This window comes from Spea bombifrons, chromosome 4 (genome assembly GCF_027358695.1).
Source record: "Spea bombifrons isolate aSpeBom1 chromosome 4, aSpeBom1.2.pri, whole genome shotgun sequence".
NCBI classification, from domain to species: Eukaryota; Metazoa; Chordata; class Amphibia; order Anura; family Pelobatidae; genus Spea; species Spea bombifrons.
Window position 1 is genome coordinate 93,340,353 of NC_071090.1, and position 27,321 is coordinate 93,367,673.

Below are 27,321 nucleotides of genomic sequence, written 5' to 3' on the forward strand. Positions count from 1 at the left end.
TTATTAAGGGGGAGCATTATAACCCATGAAAGGCAAGACTTGAGTAGCAGTGTTCTTATGTGGGTATAAAGAGCTTGTGCATGAAGGCTGGAGATCCTGGAGCACATAAAGAGAAAGATGTAGCAAATGCCACATATTTATTATATACGGGGTCTACATGATGATAGGGGTTGGGATGAGCTGCATTATAGATAGAGAGGCAGGGGCAGTACACTGGGTGTGGGCAGGACAAAAAGCAGTTGGGGGCAGTACAGGAGGAGGGTCTCTAAAGTTTAGAACCGGGACAAGAAACAGATGACAAGAGACAAAGAGTTGTAGAATCCCACGGATGAGGGTAATCTGTCACCAAATCCCAGCACAGGGAAACCAAAGGGGAATGCGTGGCCAGGGATCTACTAAAGGCGAATCCCTCCTACCATCCACACAGACACCCCAATACAATGCACACCACTAACAAAGCATCCAAGTACACACAGTGACAGAGCTCAACATCCCACAATCACACTCACTACTCTAACCTGCTCTGCCTCACACCACAGTACACAACCTGCACCAGATCGACACAATGTGCTCCTGATCATTCAATGACAATATGGCTATCAGGATGTGGCCCCTGCTGCTGGCTCTTTTCTGCTTTGCTCCTCAGGACGTGGCCCCCCATGTTTCAGGTCAGTAAACCCATTGCACCTTTATTTCTCTGTGTAATTGGTGCAATCATGCTGAAATCCAACAAAACTGCTGCTCTCTTCATTCAGTCACTTAGTTTCTTGTTTTGCTCTTAAGAGAATGTGTGTAGCTAATGAGTAAATATGGTCTGTCTAACAATGAGTTAATAGTGAGAGGGTCCCCTCTGCTTATCCAGACTCTGCCCACAGTCTGGAAGGGATTGTTCAAACTTAACTCTTTTACATCTTTCTACCAGCTGTGAGCCAGCAGCCTGCCCAGTAACAGAGACACTGCTACATACTAGAGCAAAGTTCAAAGCTCTACTTTCATATATAAGAACACAAAGCTGTACAACCCTCTGCTTTCAGTTAGAAAATGATACAGGTCCCATTGTTCTTCCAGACCAAATGTGCTGCACTATTAGATCTATACACAGGTCAGGGCAGGATGAAATATGTTACAATTGTTTATTGCAGGATTCTACTGGAATGTTTTTTTAACCAACATTTTACATTAAAAATTAAATTAAAAATTAAAATGTGAGCATGGTTTGGGTACCTGTTGCTTTGCAATTACAAGGTTGATTATAAATAGCAAATGGCCCCTGCTAAGTCAAGCTTAGCGAACTACAACTGCCAAGAGGTTTAACAGCATTGTGTGATTGTATATTTTACATTGCATTGCAGGTGCATGGAGTTGCATGGTGACTTTTATGTCACATATATACAATGGCTTACAGTGTCTGCTATCCTGTAGACACTGATAGGGTTAATAATTCCCCCAGGCAGCCCACAGCTAGTGTTATATAAAAAAAAGATGAAATGTACAGCAAGATTCTAAGACTAAAGGGACGCTCCAGTCCCTATTATTTATTTCTTTATTTGTTATTAATTAAATTATGTTTTTTTATACGGGTTAAGAAAATGAGATGCTTTGGTGGTTTTTGATATAATAATGATATAAACATGGCATAACCCCTGCCCTTCTTTCTTCTTTTAACTCCTTACTATGAGCTCTGAATGTTTGCTGGGTATGAGTGTATCGCAGTATTATACAGCCCTAAAAGTCACAATAATGTGTGTAAAAACAACAATGTGTTTATAAATAAAAGGGGCATTCCATATCCCATGACGAGAAGGTACTTTTGTGCATCTGCTCCAGTGCTTTTTATAGCAATATACAGTAATTCATGCGTGTGGTTTTTAATATGGGTTAGTAAATTACACTTCTGTCTCATTTTGCTCCTCCCCTGCTCATTGCTCCAGTAGAAGGTAATGTACTTAAGTACACTGGCTACACATGCACAGTAATGCCCGTCAGGTCATATAGCAAAAATGCCAAATGAGCTCCCATTGAAGTCTATTCATAATGTCTAAGAAGAATACAGCTCTCCTCCCAACTCTCCCTTTAGTGAATAAACCCCCTTGTGATTGGCTGTTGACAGCTTGCCCAAGTTATGAGATGAACTTCCAATAAAAATTAATTTGCCCTAAAACTATACTACCGTTCAAAAGTTTAGGGTCAATTAGCTTTCGAACATGAAATGGATCAGAAATCCAGCACAGGTGGGGTTAATGCTGTAAATGGCTATTGTAGCTGGAAACGGCTGATTTTTAATGGAATATCCTCATAAGTGTACAGAGACCCTTTATCGCTCCCATCACTCCTGTGTTCCAATGGCACATCGTGTTCCCTAATCCGAGTTTAGGTTTAAAAAGCTAATTGAAGATCACAAAACCGTTTTGCAACTATGAAAATGTCCTTGTGTGTTTGGGAAGGGGTAAGGTGAAGTTATCAGCGATGAGGGTCACCGACGCCGGACAATAGGCATTATTGTAGTGGGAAGTGCTTACGTATTCCTGTTGGTCTGCTGTTATTTGAAAACTGCAGGTAATGAGCTAATGTTGATTTAACACATTAAGCAAGGCTCAGCCAGCAGAAGTGTTTATCCATGGGTTTTATTGGGTCTTAAAACCTCCAGCCCCATCTTATACATCAATGTGAACATGTATCCTTCTGTCCATGAATTCCGTCAGAGCCTCCTTGTATAGCTGAAGCAGGTGGGCTCTGTCTGTTGGAGTCCGCATCCCTCTACATTGGCATACAGGGAACCCTAAAGCGAATAATAATTGCACATTACGGTGCTGTAACATCCATCGGCAGGAATTTCCTTCACATCTGGTTAATAATTACTCTGCTGTGGCTCGGCCATCAGAGGCTGGCCAGATAACAGCTCAGTTTTTGTTTTATTGTCAGACCCCTGGGGCATTATCATTTTCCAAAAGCTTGAACCCACAGTGCTAACATTGTTAGGCACAATGACCTTGTACATGGAAGCAAAGGGAAGCTCTCGCTGTCTCAGGTCAAAATCAGCCTAAAAATATTATAGTAGACCATTTGTTCTTCATCTCCAGTATAAAAAAGGCTGTTCATGTCAACCTCATCTTTAGAGCAGAAAACATCAAAACTAAGTCCCTAGAGGAGGAAGACATTGCAAGAATGTTTTTTTAAGTTTTTGTGTTAATTATGACTTATTCAGCACTGCGGTCATAATAATAATGATGCTGCTGATGATAAAAAACAATAATAATAGGTTGTATACAGTTATGATTGAACTTCTCTGGACACGAAGCTACATTATCAGCTCATAGTAAGAAGTTGTATTGAAAATATGGTCATGATCAGCTATGCAAAGTGTTTTTAATAAGTTAATTATCAGAGGCTGCTAACATTTATTATTATTATTATTATTTATTGTTTTATATAGCTCCATCAGATTATGCAGAGCTCGGCGACAAGTCCAGCCAAGTGGCCCAGGAATACTTTTGTAATCACTTTTGGCAGACAACAGGGTCAATGTGTACAATCCTGTCCTGTCTAAAACACATTTACAGGAAGGATATTCCCACAACAGAATCACAGTAAAGACCCAGTCAGGGTGTAATCGCTGCCTAAAGTTCTCCTTAATGTATACATCCTATTGGATATATGTAAAATTACAAATAACGTACAAAAGAAGCTTCAGACAGTGGGCCAAAATCCTTAAATCGGGAGATCCCAGGGGACACTTCGCTGCACCCTTGCCAGCACCCCCCTGTAAATAATTCACAGTAGGTGTTAATTCATCTAGCAATCGAAAAATAACTAATGGGGTGTCATTTCTAAAAGCTTTACATAGCTAGTTCTTGAGATGTGTTAAAATTATTGCATGCAAGAATCAACATGGACGTATTGTATACAGCTGTGGACCACTGGAAGGAGGAGGAGGCGGGAGGACCACACAGATTCAGAACTATGCGAACAGTTAAATTGTGTAACGTTTGTCCCACACACTCGGTTTGATGATGGATGTCATTAAATAACATTCTAGGTCTTGATTGTATCAAATAATATTTATGTTTCGTGATGGGTGAATTTGTATTCAACCGCTGGGGTTACAGAAACCTGCTTCTTAAAGTGTTTGACAAAAGGTTTCTGCAGCCGTGGCAACATCATTTGTAAAACTTTTAAACTTTTAATGAAACGTTCCATGATAAGGAAGCAAAATGTGTTGTAATTAAAACAAAGTTATTTGTGGACAGAATTTGGATATTTCAGCATATGTGAGCAAGAGCCCTCATCTTTCAATCGAATACCCCTCAACATCTCAGGCCTTAGCGAATAACCGCCTAGTGTTATGAGGAGGTCACTTAGAGTTACAAATGTGCCGTCCGACCTCCTTTAATTTTTTTTACCTGTCTGGGGCCTGTTAGGGCAGATCTTACGAATTGGCCTATGGACCCTACTGCCAAAAAAAAAAGCTGGACAATGGGGCAGATACCCAGGACAGCTGTCTGTTGAAAACCAGGACTGTTGGGAGGTATGCTGTCTGTATCTGTAATGTCTGAGCAGGCAGCCCTGGCTTGCGTCTGGCTGCAGGCCTGAACTCGCCATCTGGCAAACCGAACTAATCTAGTGCTTTAATGGGCTTCACTGGCTGTACCTGTTAATAATATGGGAGCGGGGAGCCCTCGCCTGTCACTGACTGTACCTAATAGTATATATAGTGGCATTTTTAACATAGGGTGTTTTTTGTTGTTATGATATTAATGTTTGTTACACTCTTCAGTACATTGATATTATTTGATATTCTCTCTGTAAGATCAGAGCTTATATCCTTCGCCTGGCCCTGCTTTTACCTGGGATATCTGTGCAGTGAGCCTTTATACCTAAAAGAACTTGCTGTTCAGTCTATATGTATGGGGTTTGAATGTATGGACTTAGCTGACCCCTGTCACTACAAATGTCAGATACAAATGCAGATGTGAGTGGGAATCTTGTGGACATATGAATGCTAATTAGGAGCCTGGTGGGGGAAGGGCTGGACAAAGACAAAAATTCCCACCACTTGGTTACTGGAGAAGCATCAAGTGCACACTACTGTGATTAGGGGATATGGAAAGAATTCCTGAGCTTTCCTGGGGAATGGTTTAATTAACTATAATGGGCAGGTCATGGTAGCCAAAGACAACCACAAGGTTTATAGCTTTCAGAACAAGTGTTCAAGTATTCTCCGCTCTAGTGAGTCACTCGTTGGCTGAAGACCAAAGGTTGTGGGAAACCTGTTAAGCCCCAGGGCACGTTTTCACGTGCGATGTTATTTCACTGCCTTTGTGTTTGGAAGACGCACCATATTTAATCGGTTTTATTTAGTCGTTTAGAAAAGCTCACACCTACAGCTGTCATTGGAGCAGCTATTTTTAGATGGATCTTGATGCGGATTCCCAGGGAACTGAGGAATTCTCAGAAACATTGGGGATGATTAGACTTTAACCCCCCCCCCCGGTGGCCAGAAAGGTCTTTAAGGCAAAGTGTTGCCTGATTGCATGTTTAAGGGTCTTATATCAAGCTGGGAACATTTTTACATTGGAACCCTCACGTATAAGCAATCCTATGTTTCTCCAGCTGTTGCAAAACCGAGACTGACCTAGCATGATGAGAACTAAAGAATATAAAGTAACAATAACTCATTTTTTAATTATTTTAACAATAGCAGAAGGGAGTAGAAAGGTCGGTGCATTGGATGGTCACAGAGATTCACTTAAGTTTTAACTCCTCAGTTTCCTAATGCATTAAGTGGAGATCTGTGCTGGCCCTGCTTAATTCATAAGTAAATCAGAGGCAGTTCCTTATTCAAGCTCAAAATAATATGACCTCTGCTTGTTGTGATTTAAGCACGTGCATCATACAATGTTGAGGAAGTTAGCAGAGTCTTTGTGTGACACGGCAACTATAGAATACAATGCAAACGCATGGCTTTGTTCAGCCTTGATGTCATTCTTCTGTAACATGTTTTATTTGTAAACTTGCTGGACCATGGCTTGGCAATGGAATGTATATATTGGCTTAGAGGAGTCAGCGGAATGAAAGTGTCACCAGTAATTACCATGTTACTCTAAGTAGTTCTGCTGCTGTTTGCCAGCATCCTTCGAGCCGATATAACGGAAATTCCTGTTAGCACATAGCTCAAAGGCTGATAAACACAGTACATGACCATATATATAGCATATAGTCTGATATAGGTATATATATACACACCTATGCATAGGCTGTATATACACTGTGTATATAGTAACTTAAAGTGACATCCTATATATAGTTTATAAATGCACTCTATGTGGGATAAATTATTATAGGGCATTTAGCGTAATAAGATAGGAAATAGAAGTATATTGAAGGAAATATTATACACAGCCACAAATGGGTTTATTCATTAAAGAGGGAGATTGCAGGAGAGTTTGCAGTTTCATCTCATTAACTTCACTTATGATTATGAGCGGCCATTCCATGCTCTAGGAACATCTCGGATATTTCTGTATAAAACATATATAAATTCATGAGATTTCTTGAAAGTCACCTGAATAATTGATCTATTCATTATGCAGGCCCAGTCCAGAGGTTTAACAGAGATGACCCCTTATAATGCATAGTGAATTCAATGACTTTCCTTCTTTACAGAATAAATCCTAATATATCTATTATATAAACGATGAATTTATTGATAAATATGAACATGGTTTGGAAACTGATACAATGCGTTGATGTAAACAGACATAATATCAGCATGCTGTATACAGTCTATTGAACACTATTTCTTCGGGTTCTCATTTCAGATCACCCTCTCACGTTCTCTCTGGACTCAGACATTGTTCACCCTGTCCGTGTGGACGAAAGAGGCTCTTTCTTGACGTTCGACCTCACGCCACGGACAGTACGAAAAAGAGGTATTTCTCCCCGCCATCCTATCCCTGTGTACTATGCAATCAAGTACCAGGGAGTGGAGTTGACCTTTAACCTTAGTCAAAACCACCAGCTGCTGTCCCCTGGCTATGTGAGTGAGTGGCACAGCGGAGGCATTCGAGAGGCGACAATCCACAGCCGACCCCCCAACTTCTGCCACATGAGTGGAGAGGTGCAGAACGAGCACCGATTTATGGGGAATGCAGCTGTCAGTATCTGCAGCGGGCTGGTAAGCTAACAATAATGTTTGTTCCTAACATCTACGTCTTCCTACTTTCCCATGTCTGCCTGTTTGGTTTGATGCACGCCGAGATGCAGGAGCGCTCCTGGTAATTATTTGGGAGTGATTAGTAATTGGTGTGTCTAGTGGTGGATCCCAGATGTGCAAACTTCAACATGTCTGCGGGCTGTCAGGTCCCAGGTGTGCAAAGGATGACAGTGAGTTTGAAGGGTGATGTGATGCCAGGTGTGTGAGATCTTACTTGTTCACACATCTGTTTTTGGATGCTCTGTCTTTGGAGTGTTTCATTCACCCCCGGGGGATACATTCACTGTCACTTTCTTACTTAACCCTTCACCTACTTGTCTTTTTTTTTTGTCCTTCTATTCTTATCCTGTGTCTTCTGTCCCAGAGCGGAGTTTTTCAGCTGGCGCAGGAGGACTTCCTGATTGAACCAGTGGAACCAAATGCACCGTCATCAGGAGAATCAATGCCCCATCGCATATACAGACGCCACCTGGAGGAGACCGCGGCAGATGAACAAACTCGGCACAAGAGCTGCGGCGTAAAGGGTAAGACATTAGTTCAAACAGTCTCATGGTCACAAATTAGTTGCAGTTTAGAGATAATTCAACAAAAAGTTATTTTCTAAAATCTCCTATTTATATACCAGCATTTCTATATACTCTTTACACATCTTCCTTCTCACCCATGTCTGCATTCTGAGAGTGCACCCTCTTATCTCAAGTTCTTTTTCTGTGATGGTTTTCAAACTGCTTTTTTAACCATGTAAGCACTTCTGCCTGGGAATGCGCAGACACAATCATGTGTGTGTGGAGCCCTTTATCTTAAAAGAACTCATCAGTCACATGTAGTTCTTGCGTCATGAATGCGCACTGTATGGAAACCATGGGTGTTTATTTTCAGCTGGAAGTAAATGGTTTGAAGGCTACAATGCATCCCTGTCCTCTCTGCTGAATACAGTGATATACATCTCTGTACAGAGACCAGAAGGTCCTAAACTAAAGGATGAGCAGAAGGGCAAATACCTATGGCAAAGTCATGTATCTCCTAGTATTTCAGTATCCTGTGAAGAAGAGGTTTCTGCTGAACCATTGAGAGATACCTCAAGGAATTCCAGTTCCTAGGATGATTAGATATAAACGTACCATGTCCACAAAGCCCTAAGTGGGTAGGGGTCCTTTTGTGAAACAAATAGGGCCAGTTAATTCATTTTTGGGACATAACAGTTGTATAAGTTTATGTTTCTGCTTGCTCACTGATATCCAACGTGGACTAAGGTCTAATGCATGCTGAGGAGAACATGTCAATCTCTAGCTGGATGCCAGGTACAGAAGGTTGATGCTCTTCAACTCCAGTCCTTGCCATGTTGCCCCTAAAACAAGCTTGGCTGTCAACCTGGTGTGACCCAGTGAGGGGAGGGGGCTGAATATGTAAAGGAGTAAATAATAACACCCCAAGTATCATTATAGGTGGAGATTGAAGTGGAACACTACAAATACCCAGATCAAGCGCATAGCAAGACCACACATATGAGTCGGCTCTGTATCCTCTAGGTTGTGTCTGTGTGACATTTTATAGAATTCTCCCTGGAATTCTAGCTGGTCACAACTGGGCTCTCTAGCTGTGAGATACAATCAGGATGTGGTTAAAAGTGGATTATTTCAAGTGTTCTTCTTTGAAAGCACACCAGATCCTATGGGAAAAAGCCAGAACCCAGTGTTTTTCAAATTTTAAAAACTTAAAAAAGCTAAATCCTGACCTACGTTTGAACTGGTATTTGTATTAATGTGGATGGGTTAGTGTTGTGGGTATACTACTTTCTGTCTGTCTGTCTATCTATTTATCCTGTCTTTTAAGGTAGTATTATGAAGAAAAGTTGTGCATTAATATATCCTATTGTGTTATGCCACTCCTCCAAATCAGAACAATATCATCCACAGATATTTTGTGTAATAGACAATGGGCTCTTTGTTCCTCCTACTATCAATAATGAACCGGCAATTGTCCCCATAAAATGCTGGCATATGCATCGATGGTGTCAGGCTGTCATTACCATATGCTATATATTTCAGCAGAAAGACTTGTCAAAATTTAACTAATTTGTCTTTAAATACCTGAACTGGGTCTCTACTGAATTAAAAACTAAATGTCTGTCTTGGCGATTTTTTGAAAGACATTGATAGGGTATTAAGATCTCTAGGACAATTACCCCTTTTTCAAACATGTTTGTTCAAAAGAGGAAAAAGTGAGATATGATAATTTAGGACTGCGTCAGTTCCTAAAGATAGAGCAAACGGGTATAAGCACAGGAGAGAACTAAACTAAAAAAAAAACTAAATCTGTCTGGAATCATCACGTGTAGTGCATAATATGGCGAGTTCTGTCATTATTAGAGGAAAGAGAAACAAAGAGTTGGACTTCTGCCTCATCAATTGATGAGTATAATTTCACTTTAAATCAGTTAATATATTGTTATGTAATCACATTAATTTCACATTAGTTTGTAGCTTTCATACCATATATCTATTTCAATAGATAATCCAAATGCTCAAAGTAAGTGGGATAAAAGGAGAGAGCGCTGGGAACAACTACAGACAAGGAAGTACCAGACCCGTCGTATAAGGCCACGGTCCATTAGCAAAGAGAAATGGGTAGAGACACTGGTGGTGGCGGACCACAAGATGGTTGAATACCATGGCAGAAGCCACGTGGAGAACTATGTCTTGACTATAATGAATATGGTAAGAAATTACTTCAGCATCATACAGGTATCCTTCGCATCCTACCACTTACTATTCTTCATGTCTTCACTGGCATTGTCTTGCTCCACGTTCAATGTTTCTTTTGTTTTCAAGAGGTCATAATCTAAAACTAGATGCTTAGATGTAACTTAAGGAAGATTCACTTTATTGAGAGGTAGTAGCAGTGGTAGTAGCAGCAACACAGTAAAGGAATTGAAGGGAATAACATATAGCTATCCTGAATCTAAAGTGAGACCAAGGACTGATTGAGGTTTCCAGTCTGACTCACTTGATTTTTCACCCCCAGGTAGCTGGACTCTTCCATGATGCAAGCATTGGGAACAGAATAAACATTGTCATTGTGCGGCTGATTCTACTAGAGAGAGAGGAGGTAACCAAAAGGGAGTTTACATGGGAGTGAGTTCATTGGGCTTAATGAAGAATTTGGGGGTTAAGATAATGAATTGTGGAGGATGTGAAATATAGCTCGGAGGAATGTTTAGAAATGTAGCTTAAAATAACGATAGGAATCAGCACAGAGTTAAAAGATATGTTTTTCTAGTGTGTAGATGGGTATATTTAAACATATTTCCTGTTTGCTAAGGAGGAACTGAAGATAACTCATCATGCAGACAACACTCTGCGCAGTTTTTGTAAGTGGCAGAAGAGCCTGAATATGAAGGATGAGGAACATCCTTTACACCATGATGTTGCTGTGCTCCTCACCAGGTGACATGATGGGGTCTAAGGACTGTAGTAAATCTAACCAGTTTCATATGGCAGCCCAAAGCACCGTATTCACATCTAGAGCTCTCCCATCATATTTATTTTACCTTATTTCACACCCAACACTCTACTTTCAGTGCCATCACCAGTATAGATACCTGCAAACATGGAATCACTCATCCTTAATCTATACTTCATCAATCTATCACAATGTATAGCATATGCATGTGTGTGTGTGTGTGTTATGTCATTACAGAAAAGACATCTGTGCTGCTATGAATCGCCCTTGTGAAACCCTAGGACTCTCTCATGTGTCCGGCATGTGCCAACCGCACCGGAGCTGTAACATTAATGAAGATACTGGCCTCCCCACCGCATTCACTGTTACTCATGAAATAGGACACAGGTACTACGTGTTACTTGACCGAACACAAGAGGTGCCCACCTTGTAAATATCCTTTGTGTCATTATATCCTGTTCTATTTACCACGAAGTTAGGTGAAAGCATTGATCCATTTGGGTATCACCTGAGAGTCTATATAAGATTGATATTTTATTTAAATTAACGTGTGAGACTAAATGTTCTTAACAACCTGACTCATGCCTCTCATCACCTAGTTTTGGGGTACAGCACGATGGCAGCGGAAATGAATGTGAGCCCCAAGGAAAGAGACCGCACATCATGTCACCGCAGCTTCTCTATGATAATTCTCCTCTCACCTGGTCCCGCTGTAGCAGAGATTACATTACCCGCTTCTTGGAGTAAGAGACTGAATCTTTGTCTTATTAAATGCATGTTACCCTAGAAGTTACAGGATTGTTCTGCATTCCACCATTCTCATTATTCATGGCTCTATAAAGACTTCATGTCGGTGTGGCAGCCTATTCTTTTTTATTACATAACGACCTCAAGCAATTGTTCTGTTTCTCCAGAATATCTAATTCTCTGCTTTTGGATAGAAATTCTGGCTGTATGCTCATGGAAACTTGTGCATATTCCATGCCAGATATCAGTTAATTACATCTGATTATATTTACATCAATATAAATCGTACTGAGCAGCCTACGCACCTACTGACCAAACATGCTCCTCACGCTGCCCTCCCCCCCGCTGACTTCCTACAGCATTTCCAAACAAAAACAAGAGGATCATCCACTTCCTGCCACATCATCATGACAGGATGCATTGTAAAAGAGCCCTGCATGTAATAAATGTCTTAGATTGCAGTGTTAAATAATGTTGAACGTTGTATCGTAGCTACTCCTCTTCCCTCTCTCCGTGCGTGTCGTCTATTTTAATTAAATCTGTTTATAATTTTACAGCCGGGGCTGGGGCCTCTGTCTGGATGATCTCCCCAGTAAGGAGCTTTTAGAGTTCCCATCTGTGCCCCCTGGGGTGCTATATGATGTTGGACACCAGTGTCGGCTGCAGTATGGCGTTGCCTCTAGCTTCTGTGTGGACATCGATGTAAGAGTCTCACCAACGCGTTTGTACCCTGCAGAGCTCATACTTTAAAATGTATATGCATTACATATTGTGATGCCGAGGAATAGACAGAACGTTCATATATTTTCGCATTGATCTACCAGGAACAGTACAAATCATTTATGACAATGGCCAGTGTGCAGATAGCCAAGGCAAACTATGATCATCTGAATATATTGTAATGTATATGTTGATGGCTTTGTTTGTAGAATGTGTGTAACACGCTGTGGTGTTCCGTTGGATCAACTTGCCACTCCAAACTTGACGCTGCTGTGGATGGAACAACCTGCGGGGAAAACAAGGTGTGAACACAGATAATCACTTTGTGTTAAGAGTTGCTTAAAGCTCTGCCACTAGCAGTCTCTTAGTCTGTAGGAGTGGAGCATCAGTAATTCAGGTTTAGGGAGCATGGTGGGAGTAGCATAGCCGATAGAGTTACGCTTCCACCAGGAAATATAGTGAAAATAACGCGGCAGGGTATGGTGGGAATAATTTATTTGGCTGGAGTATTATACGAGTATTAGATGATTTCTAATAAAGAGGGTATAATTAAATAATTTGCTAAACAGTTCTGGGATTGGTATGAAGAGAGATCTTGTGACACATCATTTGGATTTTATGCAGTGGTGCTTTGGTGGAGACTGTGTTCCAGTTGGCCACCGCCCTAGTCCCGTGGATGGCTTGTGGGGTTCTTGGAGCTCATGGTCCCCGTGTAGCCGAACTTGTGGGGCTGGGATACAGAGTGCGGAGCGGCATTGCAGTAACCCTACGTAAGTGACTGATGGAGGTCTAGGTCTAGACAACTTAAAATGAACCATAATTTATTCGTTTACTCAACCCAGATATATAATTATTTATTATAATTGGGGAGAACAAAAAGGAAATGGGTACCGGATCAAATATTTAATTCAAATTTGTCTATATGTGCTGTATATGCTAAGAATGGTTGAGCCGTTTGATCACTGTGTGATAGTAAAATGAAATGCGAAGCAAATGATTTATCGTTAAGTGTTCAGTAGCTCTAGTTAAAACAAGAAATGTAACACATGAAAAATATTGTGAAGATTGCAAAATGGCTCACAGCAGTGACAACCCAGCAAACTAAATGTGAGAGTTGATGTAAGAGGCAAAGAAAAGGCTGCCCCGGGCAAGACTGCCAGCCTTTTCATACAGAACCCTCAGAAGTTGGAACAAAGGAACTGGATCTTTGGACAAGAAGAACATTAATTCCTTGGAACTCTAAAGCATTTGAAAATAGTGGCAGCAAAAACAGATGTTGGCAGCAGGATAATTCTTCAGCTGGAACATTTTCATTTTGAATGCAACAACAGATGTGTCCCTGCAACACCCTCTCAACATCACTTAGGCAGATATACAAGGACAGACGAGACGATTTCCCGCCTGAGGACAGAGAGAGAAAGATGATTCCAGCTGTTGCCAAAGGTGATGTAGTAGCAGGGAAGGCTATTTGGTGTCTAGGTAAACTGCGTCCTTAGTGCCTCCCCCACATGCATTTGTGCCAACACAGATGAGAAACGGCTGGTAGCACCCAGCTCCACACCTGCTCAGCGACACGGAGAATCACCCAGATCACTAAGTCTACCCAAGACTTTTTGTGAGACGTCAATCACAGAAAAGGGGATAGTCATATCCACGGAGTGTAAACAATGTCACATATACACCAAAAAATATTATTAAGTATTTGGGGTGTCCAAGGGTCAGGACAATGACTAAATTGCAGAGCAATAAATATACTGTGTGCATTTGCACATTTGCACAGTGAAAGTGCCCCAGTCATGTATTCACAAGACGGGAGGTTAGGCAGAAACAGCACGCTGCATGCCGTTTGATTCAGAGAGAGATTGCTAGCAAGTTGGTGGCTTCGCAGCAAGTATAATGCAGGCAGGATCTGGCCTTGTCAAAGAAACTACCGTATATCTCATGTTAGGTAATGTGTTTGATCATAAGTCCATGGACAGGGCTAGACATGTAGAATTGTCCATTATTTAAAAGACCCTAACACACTTTTCATACACTCTCCTAATGCAGTCAAGGTGTTGAATGCATGGCATGGTTGTGCGAGAACATGCAGCAATGAACACTCCACATTCACTCGCATAACATGTAGGTAAGACCTACACCAGATTAATGTGCAAATGGCAAAGGTCTTGCACTCTTACCATGCTGGACATGGAAGGAGATCGAATAACAATGCTGTTCATGAGAGCTCTTCTCTCTACTGTAAACCCGCTGCCCGTCTTGCTTACACCCCAACCCTGCCAAGGTACCGTTAGAAGGGAAACACGCTACCCGTGACTCCCTTCTGTCTGTATGTATTGTACTGCTGCACAAAGGATGTATTCTCAGAAGCTCTGTCTCACTGAACCTGGGTTTCATCTGTCACGGACTCATAGCATTGGTGACACATGGTGTCAGGTGTCTCTAATATGCCACAATAGATGCACCCTGGCCTGCCTTTTAGAAGACCATGAAAGCCGCCATTCTTTCAGAAAATGTGGATTTGCTTATACTAATCAGTGCCAGGAAATGCGAACCCTTTCATAGGCTGGAAGAGCAATGAGCTATAGGAATAATCGAAGGCATGAAAGCTTTAATATTATACAGAGATGAGGTACTGTGCAGTTTTTGAAGTGCCTCAATGTTATCCGCCATGATGATACACTGTGGTGCTTTATACTGGTCAGAATTATACGTACCGATGTAGGAATCAGTTTTGGGGCTGTACGTTATCTACAGAACAACATTAAGTTTCAGTATTAATTACAAAATGTAGACATACATCTTTTTTTGTATCGCCATAGCTTGTAAAAGTTACTTTTTTGTTTCTGCAGCCCCAGATATGGAGGGCGTTACTGCCTTGGAGAGCGGAAAAGGTACAGAGTGTGTAACATTGTCTCCTGCCCCCCGGATACTCCTTCTTTTAGGCAAATGCAGTGTTCTCAGTTTGATTCTGTTCCTTACAAGGGGAAGCTACATCGCTGGAGTCCTGTGCCAAGCAGCAGTAAGTTCCAACTAATTGTCTTAATGCTGGAATTAAAAAGTAAATAAAAAACAAACTGAATGCTCGAATATTGCAGCATGCCAAACCACTATACTTGGACGTTCTGGTTTAACTATGTCATTCCACCATTGATGGGTAGGGGAATTTGTGTTTCTATCAGCAAAACAAATCCTATAATTGACCCAGAAAAGGAAAAGAAATGTTTCAATGACAAAAATGAACATATATGTACTATACAGAGGGTGCCCTGTACTGGGATATGAAGTCTGGGATATGGGCTCTGCCTCTCTTGAGGCAGAGTGGAAAAATTACGGTATAACTAGGACAATTGCAAGCAGAGATCTGATCTCCGCCCAAAAAAACTTTTTGGCCAATTTCAAACGAGGTGGATCAGTCCCAGTAAAGCAACCCAGGGACTAGATCCTCCTTCCCCATCCTAAACCGCAATACTGTTCATACAAAAAAGGAAGAAATTGTGTAGTACAATAACATGTGTAATAACATGTAAAATGCACTGTATTGATTTTTTCCCTCCTCTTTTACAAGCCCCCAGGGCATCTTTCATCTACTGAAACATACCTGCCGTCAATACCTACTGTTTATGTTTGTTTTTTTAATTCCCTCCTGCATTGATATTGATCATTATAATCTGGTATTGGTCAGTTAATCCATGTGAGCTGCACTGCCGGTCACACAAGGAGCACTTTGCAGTGAGATTGTTGGATGCTGTGATTGATGGAACTCCGTGTTACGAGGGTAATAGAAGCCGGGACATGTGCATTAATGGCATCTGTAAGGTAGGTTCATTTTTCTGAGTACCTTTTATAGCTATTCATGATTTTCTAAGCAGAACCAACTTTTAAAGGCATCCACATGCACTGAAACTGCTTTCTAAATAATTTAGTTATAAAAACATTTCTCTTTGTTTTCATTCAGAACATTGGATGTGACTATGAGATTGACTCGAATGCAGTTGAGGATCGATGTGGGGTTTGCAGGGGAGATGATTCTACTTGTCATACTGTGCACAAAACCTTTGAGGACACTGATGGCCTTGGTAAGTTCTGTAAAATATGTCTTGGTCCTCTAAAATAAGGTAGTGGTCTAGACTTCAATCCATGTAAACCAGATTTTCAATTGCAAAGCTTGTAGTATAAGTGCTTAAAACCTTTTTTGTTCTTGCAGGGTATGTGGATATTGGTCTAATTCCTCCAGGAGCACGCGAGATCCGTATTGAAGAAGTGGCAGAGGCTGAGAACTTCCTAGCGCTGCGTAGTGAAGATCCAGAGAAGTATTTTCTGAATGGAAGGTGGACCATTCAATGGGATGGTGACTACCAGGCAGCAGGGACAACATTTACCTATACTCGTACCGGAAACCTGGAGAATCTGACTGCCCCTGGACCAACTTATGAGCCAGTCTGGATACAGGTACAACAATAAACATGCATATTAGGCGTTAAGGTCTAGACTATTGTTTTTTGTTGATCATTCCAGTGTTAAACAATGATACTTGTCAAGTTTTCATTGACAAATATACATTTATCATAATATGATTATATAAGTCAATGAAATCATGGACAACCAAGAAGAAGCACATTTTCACAATGTCCATCCCATAGACACACCCACACATCTACATATATAAAGAGAGAGTCTGTATAATGAAGTACTCTTTGAACTAAGCATGCATACCGGTGGATTGTCATCTTCTCATGAAGATTGTTGAATGTAAACAATACTAATTGTTCAATTTTGTCACAGCTGCTTTTCCAAGAAAAGAACCCAGGTATTCGCTACCAGTATACCGTGAAAAGAGACCAGGACAGCAGTAATGAGATCCAGCCACCAGAGTTCTCTTGGAGATATGGGTCATGGACTGAGTGCTCTGCCACCTGTGGCACCGGTGAGATATAGTAGCTGCCTACTCCTACAAATAACTGCTTCATTCTCACGCAAATAATATATTTGACCGTTTGTCGACATTTCATAAATACTTGTTGGCTCATGCAATCTGTCTGGTTGTTGATATGCATATATTATAGGTTACTGTTTAAATTGCTCCGGCTTTAGTACATACATCTGTTACAGGTGTGCAGAGGCAGCTGGTGCACTGTGTTGAAAAAACGGTTGGTCTTTTGGAAGAAAGATATTGTGATTCCCTGTCACGACCTGATGATAGACAGAGAAGTTGCAATGAGGAGCCTTGTCCCCCTAGGTGAGGTGCAGCCCATGTCAGTACTACGCCTTCTTATACATACGCTCATCGAGTAAGTGTCCTATATTGTCCATATAATACTGCCTCGGGTGAGTCTTTATAGGAATATGTAACATAATAAAATGTTTGGGGATTTTTTGCCTTAAATTTCCGCCCAAGGTTTATTCATCAACTCAGACCTTTCCTACCAGTATGTCCTGTGCAACTTTACTTATGTGTTCACCAGACATTTTAAATTTTATTTGTATATAGTATTCACATCTTTGTACTGAAAATGATCATATTCTAAATGAAACAATATAGGTGATAAACTGTATCATACACCTATCATTTAACTATTTTGCACTCCTTTATGTTTGGTGTGATGTTTCCTACATTATGGGTACATGTTTGAGCACCAGCTTGCTGCTCTCTGGTGGGGTGAGCATTCTTGCCCTGGATACTCATGTCTGCGTCTGTCCTTGCAGGTGGTGGGTAGGAGAATGGCAGCAGTGTTCTACCTCCTGTGGCACAAATGGTGTGCAAAAGAGAACTGTCCTGTGTATCCAAAGAGTAGGCCTCGACGAGCAGCGTGCACTACAACCCACAGAGTGTCAGCACCTCGCTAGGCCTGAACCTAGTATCCCCTGCAACCACCACCTGCCCTGTCCTGCTGTGTGGCACCAGGGCAACTGGAGTGAGGTAGGTTGGGTGAGGTGGAGAAATAAGTTGTTCATTGAGCATCTCCTCCAGCTGACCAGTACTATGCTACATAATTCAGTATTGATACAAAGTATCTGTTTTCATTACCATACCTGGTTGATATTTATTACAATGGCTTTTTAATACTTGTGATTGCATACAGTGTTCTTAACGGACACTTTTCTGTTCTCTACTAGTGTTCTGTATCTTGTGGAGAAGGAGTGCAGTATCGGGAGGTGCACTGCATGAATAAAACTGAAGGGGAAGTCTGTGAACCTTCTCACCGTCCCTTGACCAACCGCATTTGCACGCTACTTCCATGCCCACTAGATTCCTTCTACACTCCCGTTGACTGGACAGGAAGTGGATCATCCAGCAGGGAAATTTTCAATGACATCTTTCCTGGTCGTCCACGAGCACCCTCTCGTAACCATCACCCTCCACAAGACAACTCTATCTCTGAAGGAGACTTTTCTAGCATAGGAGAGGGAGGACAGGGGAAAGGACGGGCATTTGTGGATGACTTTTACTATGATTATAACTTTATCAACTTCCATGAAGATTTGTCTTATGATCCTCTTGATGATAACAATATTGATGAAGGTGGAAATATGGAACACCACGGTAAAGAACATCCTACACAGATTGCCCTGGCTGATGATTTGGGGAATGGGGTGGAAGAGGAGGCAGAGGAAAATGTTCATTCCACAACAACTTCCCACTTTATCCCGACCAGACAGGTGGTGGATGTATCTATTACCGATGGCTATGTCCAGTACTCAGATTTACCTAACACATCTACCTCTTTAGGTTCAATACAGGAAGACTGGAATAGACATGAACAAATTCATGACGATTATATTAATAACCACTATGACTTCCTAGGAACAACTGAGGAACCACAAACAACTCAGGTATCATCATCAGTAACACCCCATAACACCTTTCTCAAAATCATTCCAGGGGACTCATTGTACCAAACAACATATAATCCATCAGAAGACCTAACTGAAGACTCATTACCTCATATCATTAGAAATAATTTGCAGGATGTTACACAAGAACCCAAATCAGATATACCTACAAGTTTGTCGCACCCAGCACAGGATGCTTCAGACGGTTCATTGCCAGACTTTCCATCCTATCTGTGGTCAAATCCTACTGCAGATCCAGCAAATTTCCCCTATTCACATTCCATACCAGTCTCCTTACCAGATTCAGCACACGATCCTTCAAAATATCCAACAGCTAATCCACTGCCAGCTCCAGTTAAAGATTCTTCGCTAAATCCAACATATACTGCCTCGCAAAATCCAAGACAGGACCTACAACAAGACCATACAAAAAGACCATTGTATGCTTTGACTTTAGATCCTTTCACAGAATTGTATTCCCAACCCACAACAAGCACACTTTTAGCAAATCAGATGCAAGAAGAATCAAGTCAGATACCCAATTTTTTACCAAGTACTGAATCAAAGAAAATGGCAATGGAAACTACCTCCAAGTCACCATCAAATGATCCTATGAACCCATTTCCCACTGCACTAAAGTCAAGCCTCAAGCCGGATCAATATGCCTTTACTGCTTCTCAAGTTACATCTTTGCTACCCACTGTCCTAACCATGTTTCCATCAGAGCCAAATCACAACAGTCAAAAGACACCTGACTTTCATTCTAATGTCATTGGAAACTCTTCCCCTCATCTCAGGGCAATAACGGATGGGGAAGAGTCAACTGGGATTTCTGAGCCTCCTGTCATAACTCATACCACTTTTGTGTCATCTTCAGACAGCAATTACCTAAGTAAAGGCTACTGGGTGGTCGGAAACTGGAGTGAGGTAAGTACAAATGGGAGCCTAGGACAGGGCCAGACTGTCTACAGATCCTACCTAGGTGACTGCTTAGGGCGCCAAACACAATGGACATATTGTTTAGCTCACCTAATACAAAGCCAAAGGGATTTTAATAAAAAACAACTGGGGGAGATAGATCTCCAAATAATAATTTGCCTAAGAGATCATGGATCGACCTTAGCTTTATTCAATGTTTGCCAATGTCCAATATGGAACATCAAATTTAAAGGCCTAATATAAATACATGCACCAACAGAGATTTCCTGACCATTGCTTCAGTTACTTAATCAAATGTAACTAATGTGCTAATGCAAAATATATGCTGTTAGAATGGAATAGAATAGATGGATTTATCAACAAGGTGAAACTCAATTGATGTCCAAGTAATGGCCCTCGAGAGTTTTCAAAAGGCCTTAAGCCTGTTAAAGCATAACCACCGTGTGGTGCTCAGCAGATGGGAATGAGACATCTGACCAAGCTCCTGACCATCACTGCTTTCTCCATTACAAAAGTGGCAAAGCTGGGTGTTTAATCTGAAATAATTTGCCATCTTCCACAACTAGAATTAACCATAACTTCTCTGTTCTATGGGTCAGTGGTATGTGCATTGAACATTTGTCTGTGGTTTCTAGCTTGCACTACATGAAGTTAGTATTATTTTTGCAATTGTTTGACATGCATTCTGTTCCGATATATGACAGACTTTTAGAAAGTAATATATTCATTTTGATAATATTATGCCCTTGTGTCTTAGTGCTCCACCAGTTGCGGTCTTGGTGCTATGTGGCGTTCCGTTTGGTGCTCAGAAGATGGAAATGAGACGTGCGACCCTGCTACCAAGCCAGCTCCTGCCCATCGCTGCTTTCTACGACCATGTGCTTCTTGGTCCCTGGGGGCCTGGGGCAAGGTAAACCGCATTTTAACTCATTATGTGTAAAAGAAAGTTTGTTATATGAACCAATTGGGAATCTTTATTAACCAGTCAATGGGGTTAATTCACTAAAAGGGGAATAATTCCCTCATTCTACTATTCACTATGAAGGGCCAACACTGTTAAGTTTGTCAAGCAAAAGGGACTGAGCTGGCAAATTTGAGTAGACTTTGAACAAATCTCACTGATTTAACTAAACATAATACAGGGCCAGTCAAGTGCTTCTTGCACCAGATGCGGATTGAGGATGGACTATCAAAACATAAAGTGATGTCTAGGAGTTGAAACTCTCTCAGCAAGTCTCCCTTTAGCCAGTAAACCCACATATGTTTATTTACATTACATACACCTCTTTATGTAGTCTATTATTCTGCCCTAGCACAGGGTAGTAACCTGTAGAAATGCAATTTTTCCAGTTGTATGTTAAATAGAATCTGTATACTTTTAATGCATCTGTTAAATTACTTTAGCTCTCTACCCCATCAAATCTACTCAAGTACATAAACAGGTATGGTCCCCTAAGTAACACTCGTTTATACATATGTATGGCATCCATCTTTACAGTGCTCTCAGAGCTGTGGCACGGGAGTCAAGGTACGAGATGTTCATTGCGTAAATATCCGGGACAAAAGAATTCTGCGACCCTTCCACTGTCAAGCTGTCACCAAGCCCCGTACCCAGATGCCCTGCCAAGAACAACCATGCATGGAGTGGAACTTCTCACCCTGGAGTGAGGTGAGAGCTTCAGAACTGTTTGGGGTGAGACGGGCTGAGAAGGGTGATATCACTGATCACTGAGATGGAAATTGCAATTGAAAAAGTATGTATTTTTGAAGAACCGGCCTTGTGATACTGATATAAAAAACTTTTTTTATTAAGGCCAAACTTGGAGTTTTGGAAGTTGTAATTCTATCATCAGCATATCATTAGCTGCTGGCAAACGTACTAAAATATTATTAGCGATTATAGGTTATACAAGAGCTTGCTTAACTTCTCACAACCTTTATGTCTGCACAAGGTGTATTTTATGCCGTACACTTATCCTATGTCCCTACAGTGCTCAGAGGAGTGTGGAGGGGGAGAACAGGAGAGAGATGTCACATGTCCAAAAACTGGAAGTTGCAATGAAAATTTGAAACCCAACTCCAGACGCTCATGTAATGAACACCTCTGCACAGCCTGGTCTGTGGCACCGTGGAGCCAGGTGAGTGCAAAGCGTGGCACACATCTCTCTACTCACTTTCCCTATGAGTGCAAAGCATTGCTTTACTGCCCTATCTCCTGACTTCCTTATCTGGATCCTTACTGGGGCTCATCTGTGCTGCTTACACACCTCCTCTCTCTATCTGTTCTCTCTGCGGCTGCCCTCACGCTTGGCTGTATGCAGTGCACAGCGTCGTGTGGTGGTGGCATCCAGGAACGGCAGGTGAAATGTCTGAACACAAGGACCAGAGCAACCGAGGAAGATAGCAGTCTATGCGACCACCAACCACGGCCTGACAACACCCAAAAATGTCATCTTCAGGAATGTCCGCCTTCACACAGTAAGTGCTCCTTCCTGGCTGAACACAAACGCTTACCTTGCTACACAAATATCTACTATACCTACGAGTTATCTCTTCCATCAGCTCCATATACCTTTTATCTACTGCACATAGACAATTCTCAGAGAACTGTGGACATCATTTTCACCATAACATATTAATTAAAACTACAAATAGCTTTGCGGCTTGTTTCTAAATCAATATAATTGTTTTGGGGATACATAGTTAAAAATGTCACCTGTTTATCTCCCTCAACATAAAATATAATTCTCTATACAGTAATGTAGGTTAGCATAGACAAAATTCTGGTTTTATCTGGAGACTGCCATTGTTGTCAGTCAGCTGATATTTTGAGTGACATTTTCTGCCCCAACGCTACCCCGTCTCTTTCTTTGCGGCAACAATAATGAAGTCCATTACTCTGATAACTTTCATTAGTCAGAGTATCTGGCTGGGTGGATAATACTGAGCCGCCTGAAACTATTATATACAACAGCACAACGTTTTTGAAAACACGCAGAACATGAAACACGGAACAAGGAAGCCGCCGGCAGAGAAGATGGCTATCAAGGGATAATATTCAGGAATTCATTGGGAAGAACAGTGTTATTAGCAAAAATCAGCATGGTTTTATGAAACATAGGTCCTGTCAAACTAACTTAATTGCATTCTAAGAAGTAGAAGTGTAGATCAGGGTGTTGCAGCGCATGTAATCTACTTGGATTTTGCCAAGGCGTTTGGCACGGTTCCACACAATAGGTTAGTATTCAAACTGAAGGAAATTGGTCTAGATGCAAATTCTTGTTCTTGGGTTGAACATTGGCTTAGCGATAGAGAACAGAGAGTTGTTATAAATGGTAAATTTTCAAGCTGGACAAAAGTGGTAAGTGGTGTCCCTCAGGGTTCTGTTCTGGGACCAATTTTATTCAACATATTTATAAATGACCTGGCAGTAGGCGTTGAAAGTCATGTTTCTGTGTTTGCGGATGACACTAAACTAGGTAAAGTTATACAGGGCGAGCAGGATATTACTGTGCTGCAGAGGGATCTAGATAGACTGGGGGACTGGGCACACAAATGGCAGATGAAATTTAATGTAGATAAATGTAAAGTTATGCACTTTGGGGTAGCTGCACAAACAACTTACACAACTTACACAGATTTGGAAATTGTTACAGACAACAAACTAGGAAATAATGTGCAATGTCAGTCAGCAGTTGCTAAGGCCAGTAAGGTATTGTCATGTATAAAAAGGGCCATCAATTCGCGGGATAAAGATATAATGTTGCCTCTGTATAAATCAATGGTAAGACCGCACCTTGAATATGCTGTGCAATTTTGGGCACCTATTCTAAAGATGGATGTCATAGCACTGGAAGTGCAGAGGCGGGTTACAAAATGAATAAAAGGAATGGAGCACTATAGTTAGGAAGAAACGTTAATTTAAATCTGTTTAGTTTAGATAAACGGCGCCTCAGAGGGGATATGATAACGTTATATAAATATATTCGGGGCCAATACAAACCATTGTGTGGAAATCTGTTCATAAACAGGACTATGCATAGGACACGTGGTCATGCGCTTAGACTGGAAGAAAGGAGATTTAGACTAAGGAAGAGGAAAGGGTCTTTTACAGTAAGGACAATAAGGATGTGGAATTCTCTGCCTGCAGAGGTAGTTTTATCGGAGTCGGTAGAGACATTTAAACAACAATTGGATGTATACTTGCAAAAACATAATGTTCAGGGATATCATTTTTAAATTGTGGGGAAACAGCTTATTGATCCAAGGAGAGATCGGACTGCCTTTCTGGGGTGAAGGAAGAACTGGGGTTTTGAATTTTTTTTAGAACCAGAACTGGGGGGTTTTTTGCCTTCTTTTGGATGTTGCTGCGATGTTACGGCCCGGTGGCAAAGTGCTCTGGGAAAGTACATTTATATGTTACCAAGTATGGAAGATGTGTGCTTCAACTTAACATTTGTGTTTTTCTGACCAAACCCCCACCATTTCACCCATCCTGGGGGCTATAAGTTAATGTTTATACCAAGCTGCTTACACATTAACAAAGAAAATTCAGACAACCTCTGCCAGATCACAAGGTCCAAGTTGATATGTCATGGGCTAATTTTTAAAGCACAACTTTTCTTTTTTATTTGCATTTTTTATTGGCATTTGTGAAATTAAACCAAAGTACCTACATGTAGAAAGTCAAGTTTCAAATTGACAACAAAGCGGTGTAACACCATATCGAGACACATATCAAAGCAGGGCCGGACTGGGACTGAAAAGCAGCCCTGGAAACATTTGGAGACCGGCCCCCTACAGTTTATTTCGCGGTCGAGCTCTTATACCCACACGCACCCCTTATACATACCCGAGTCACACTATTTTCCATACAAATAACTATAAAACATTCTTTTTATCACATAATTTGTATTAAAATGCCAGAAAGCAAAAGTGTTAAAAGGCCATAATAAATGAAAATACATTACACATAATGGAATAAAAACATTTGCTACTGCAAAAATTTTTAGATGAAAAAGTTCCATTTTATTCAGTGGAAAAAAACAGCGATCACATTATTCTTCACGATATTCTTGTAAGAAACTTTTGGCTATTAATACCACCACAACTGTTCTAGCGCTGCATCATCCAATGAATACCTCATCCCAGATACATTATTATAATTTCTTTTTTAAATGCACACAGTTCATGGTGCACAGTGGTCTGCGGTATGTTTATGTAAAAGCTGTTCTCTTAAAGGGGAAGGAATGTGAAACCAAAGGGAATAACGAAATCAGTTCTTACAACTAAATTGGGTTTCACTCTGACGATCCCAACCACCATTCAAGTTTCTGTGATTAATCCTTTGTGATAAAATATGCAGATTAAAATAAGAGCTTTTAATGTTGGCCAACCGGGCGGACCGGCCCACGGACCGGCCGGCCGGCCCACCGGGAAATTTCCTGGTATCCTGGTGGGCCAGTCTGGCCCTGGTAGTAAGACATGACCTTCGGTGCGAACAGAGCAGTACACTAATACATGAAAGAGTGCCAAGTTTCACAAATGTATTTTTTGCATGTAAAAGCACAACTTTTCTAAAGAAAGATATCCTTTTACAAACCCTGTGAGTGCTTGGGCTTGGGGTGTTCTTCATTTTTTGTGAAAGAACAGATACAGTAGACCATGCTATAGCAACCTGTTATAGATCTGGAATGTAGGATAAAAACCCTCATGCCAATCTGCCACAACGATGATGAGATAAACCCCAACGGTGGGCAGAGGTAAAAATAAATAAATAAATTGGGAAAATGGTTATTTTTCATTACTTTTAGTATTTTGTTTGGCATATACAAGGAAATAAGTTTTATTACAGTATTTTTGCATTTCTTTTATTATATCATGTCAATGTCATGGTTTGCCTTAAGCAAGGTATTTAGCGGCACACCAGAAGCATACCGCTGCTTCAGAGGAATAAACTACCTGCTCATAAAAAAAACACCAGCATATTACTAAAGGGAAATCACGGGCCTTTTTAAGGCAACCATAGTTGACTTTTTTTTTGTTCCTAGTAATCTAAAAGTCAGACATCAGAGTTGATGAAAAATAGAAACCTTTGAAGTGTTTAAATATATTCCTGCCCCAGATTCCAAGGACAGGAAATATATCCGGCTTCTTTTACACTTTCGAGGCACGAAACTTCTATTTTCCTGGATGATGTTTACAAAGAGATATCCAGAACTGGTTGGTTCCCAAGGAAGGTGTGGATAACCTTTTGAGTTTTACATTAAACCAAGAAGAGAAGCATCGTGTTCATAGCCTCCTTCGTGAAAGAGAATGCTATGAATGAAATGTAAGGGAATTACGGTCTAAATGATGAACTTGTTCCGAAACGTTCCCTGGTACAGCAGATAATTCCGACCTCTACAGCCTGAATACTATATGCAAACTTCATTTTATGCACGCCTTCTATCGTCTCCTGTTCTCTTATGCAAGGTTTGTCTTTTCTGTAGGTACATATTGCTCCGGTGACCGAATCGCGTTACCCTTCTGCCAGGCCTTGATGAATCTGGATCGCTGCTTACTGCCAATGGTCCAAACTCTATGCTGCAAGACCTGTCAGTCCTATCTGTTAGGTCCTCGAGAGAATAACGAGCAGCTGTCACGGAGGTGAAGATAGGAGCCATGTCTACTGCCTCAGGGACAATGTGACCTGTGTAAAAGGCTCACTTCTTGATTAACTATGTTGGTAGGTTAGCCTTGGCCTACTGGAACAAATACATGGGTTCTCCTCTTCGGCCATTTCCTCTGCCCCATCAATACGCGGTTAGGAAATTACACCACTGAGAGGAGAAAGAAGAGTGATGTTCAAGTGAGGAAAGGACCTACCACAGAACCTTTACTTAAAAGCCACCCGTCCAGCAACACAACGCCTCCTGATCTTTGGTGCTAAAGGTTGGCATACAACCTCTAATTGACCTCGGCTAATGCCCTGCTGGCAGGCCAGTGAGGGATCTAAGTCCTTCTCCAATAATGGTCTTTCTGGTGCTCTAGATGTCTAATGGTGCACTATTGAATGGTATATTAACAGTATAATCATTATTTCTCATGTACAAACTGTGAGGAGGTCTGTGTCCTTTCTCTGATCCATACTATGTATTAATCACTTAACTAGTATTGCACACTGATCGTTATCAGTCATATTGAAAACTGCATATGCCACATTATTCCTTCATTGCCACGCATGACCATTCACTCTAGTTCAAACTTTTAGCAAATGCCCAGAGACACGGCGTTAAATTTCAGTGCTCTTCGAAGAAGGCAAATTTTTATTTTATTATCTCACAAATTCCTTAAGCCTGTGTTTTAATAAATGGCTGCCGAAATGTCCATGGTAAGCACTTGTGACTTCTACATAGAGAACAAAA

At 41.1% G+C, this 27,321-nt stretch overlaps 1 protein-coding gene across 2 annotated transcripts; it reads left to right on the plus strand.

Annotated features, from left to right (window-relative positions):
* Nucleotides 1-294: 294 nt before the first annotated feature.
* ADAMTS7 (ADAM metallopeptidase with thrombospondin type 1 motif 7) lies at nt 295-27,321 on the plus strand. 2 transcript variants are annotated; one of them, XM_053463578.1, is made up of 24 exons: nt 295-668; nt 6,819-7,174; nt 7,578-7,737; nt 9,725-9,930; nt 10,238-10,321; nt 10,535-10,659; nt 10,913-11,062; nt 11,275-11,418; nt 11,980-12,124; nt 12,352-12,444; nt 12,767-12,912; nt 14,995-15,164; nt 15,828-15,961; nt 16,101-16,221; nt 16,350-16,594; nt 16,928-17,069; nt 17,255-17,381; nt 17,849-18,062; nt 18,260-19,903; nt 20,673-20,825; nt 21,414-21,584; nt 21,907-22,053; nt 22,237-22,393; nt 26,407-27,321. In XM_053463578.1, exons 1-24 carry the CDS (start codon nt 593-595, stop codon nt 26,565-26,567), a joined length of 5,271 nt encoding a protein of 1,756 aa, XP_053319553.1. In that variant the 5' UTR covers nt 295-592; the 3' UTR covers nt 26,568-27,321. The 2 variants fall into 2 exon arrangements, with proteins under 2 accessions (XP_053319553.1, XP_053319554.1); XM_053463579.1 differs by lacking the exon at nt 22,237-22,393.

Bases quoted from the DNA above. Each gene is read 5' to 3' on its own strand.
- ADAMTS7 (XM_053463578.1), top strand. From the start codon at position 593: ATGGCTATCAGGATGTGGCCCCTGCTGCTGGCTCTTTTCTGCTTTGCT. The intron at 12,125-12,351 runs GTAAGAGTCTCA...CTTTGTTTGTAG, and splicing joins GCTTCTGTGTGGACATCGAT to AATGTGTGTAACACGCTGTG. The intron at 12,913-14,994 runs GTAAGTGACTGA...TTGTTTCTGCAG, and splicing joins CGGCATTGCAGTAACCCTAC to CCCCAGATATGGAGGGCGTT.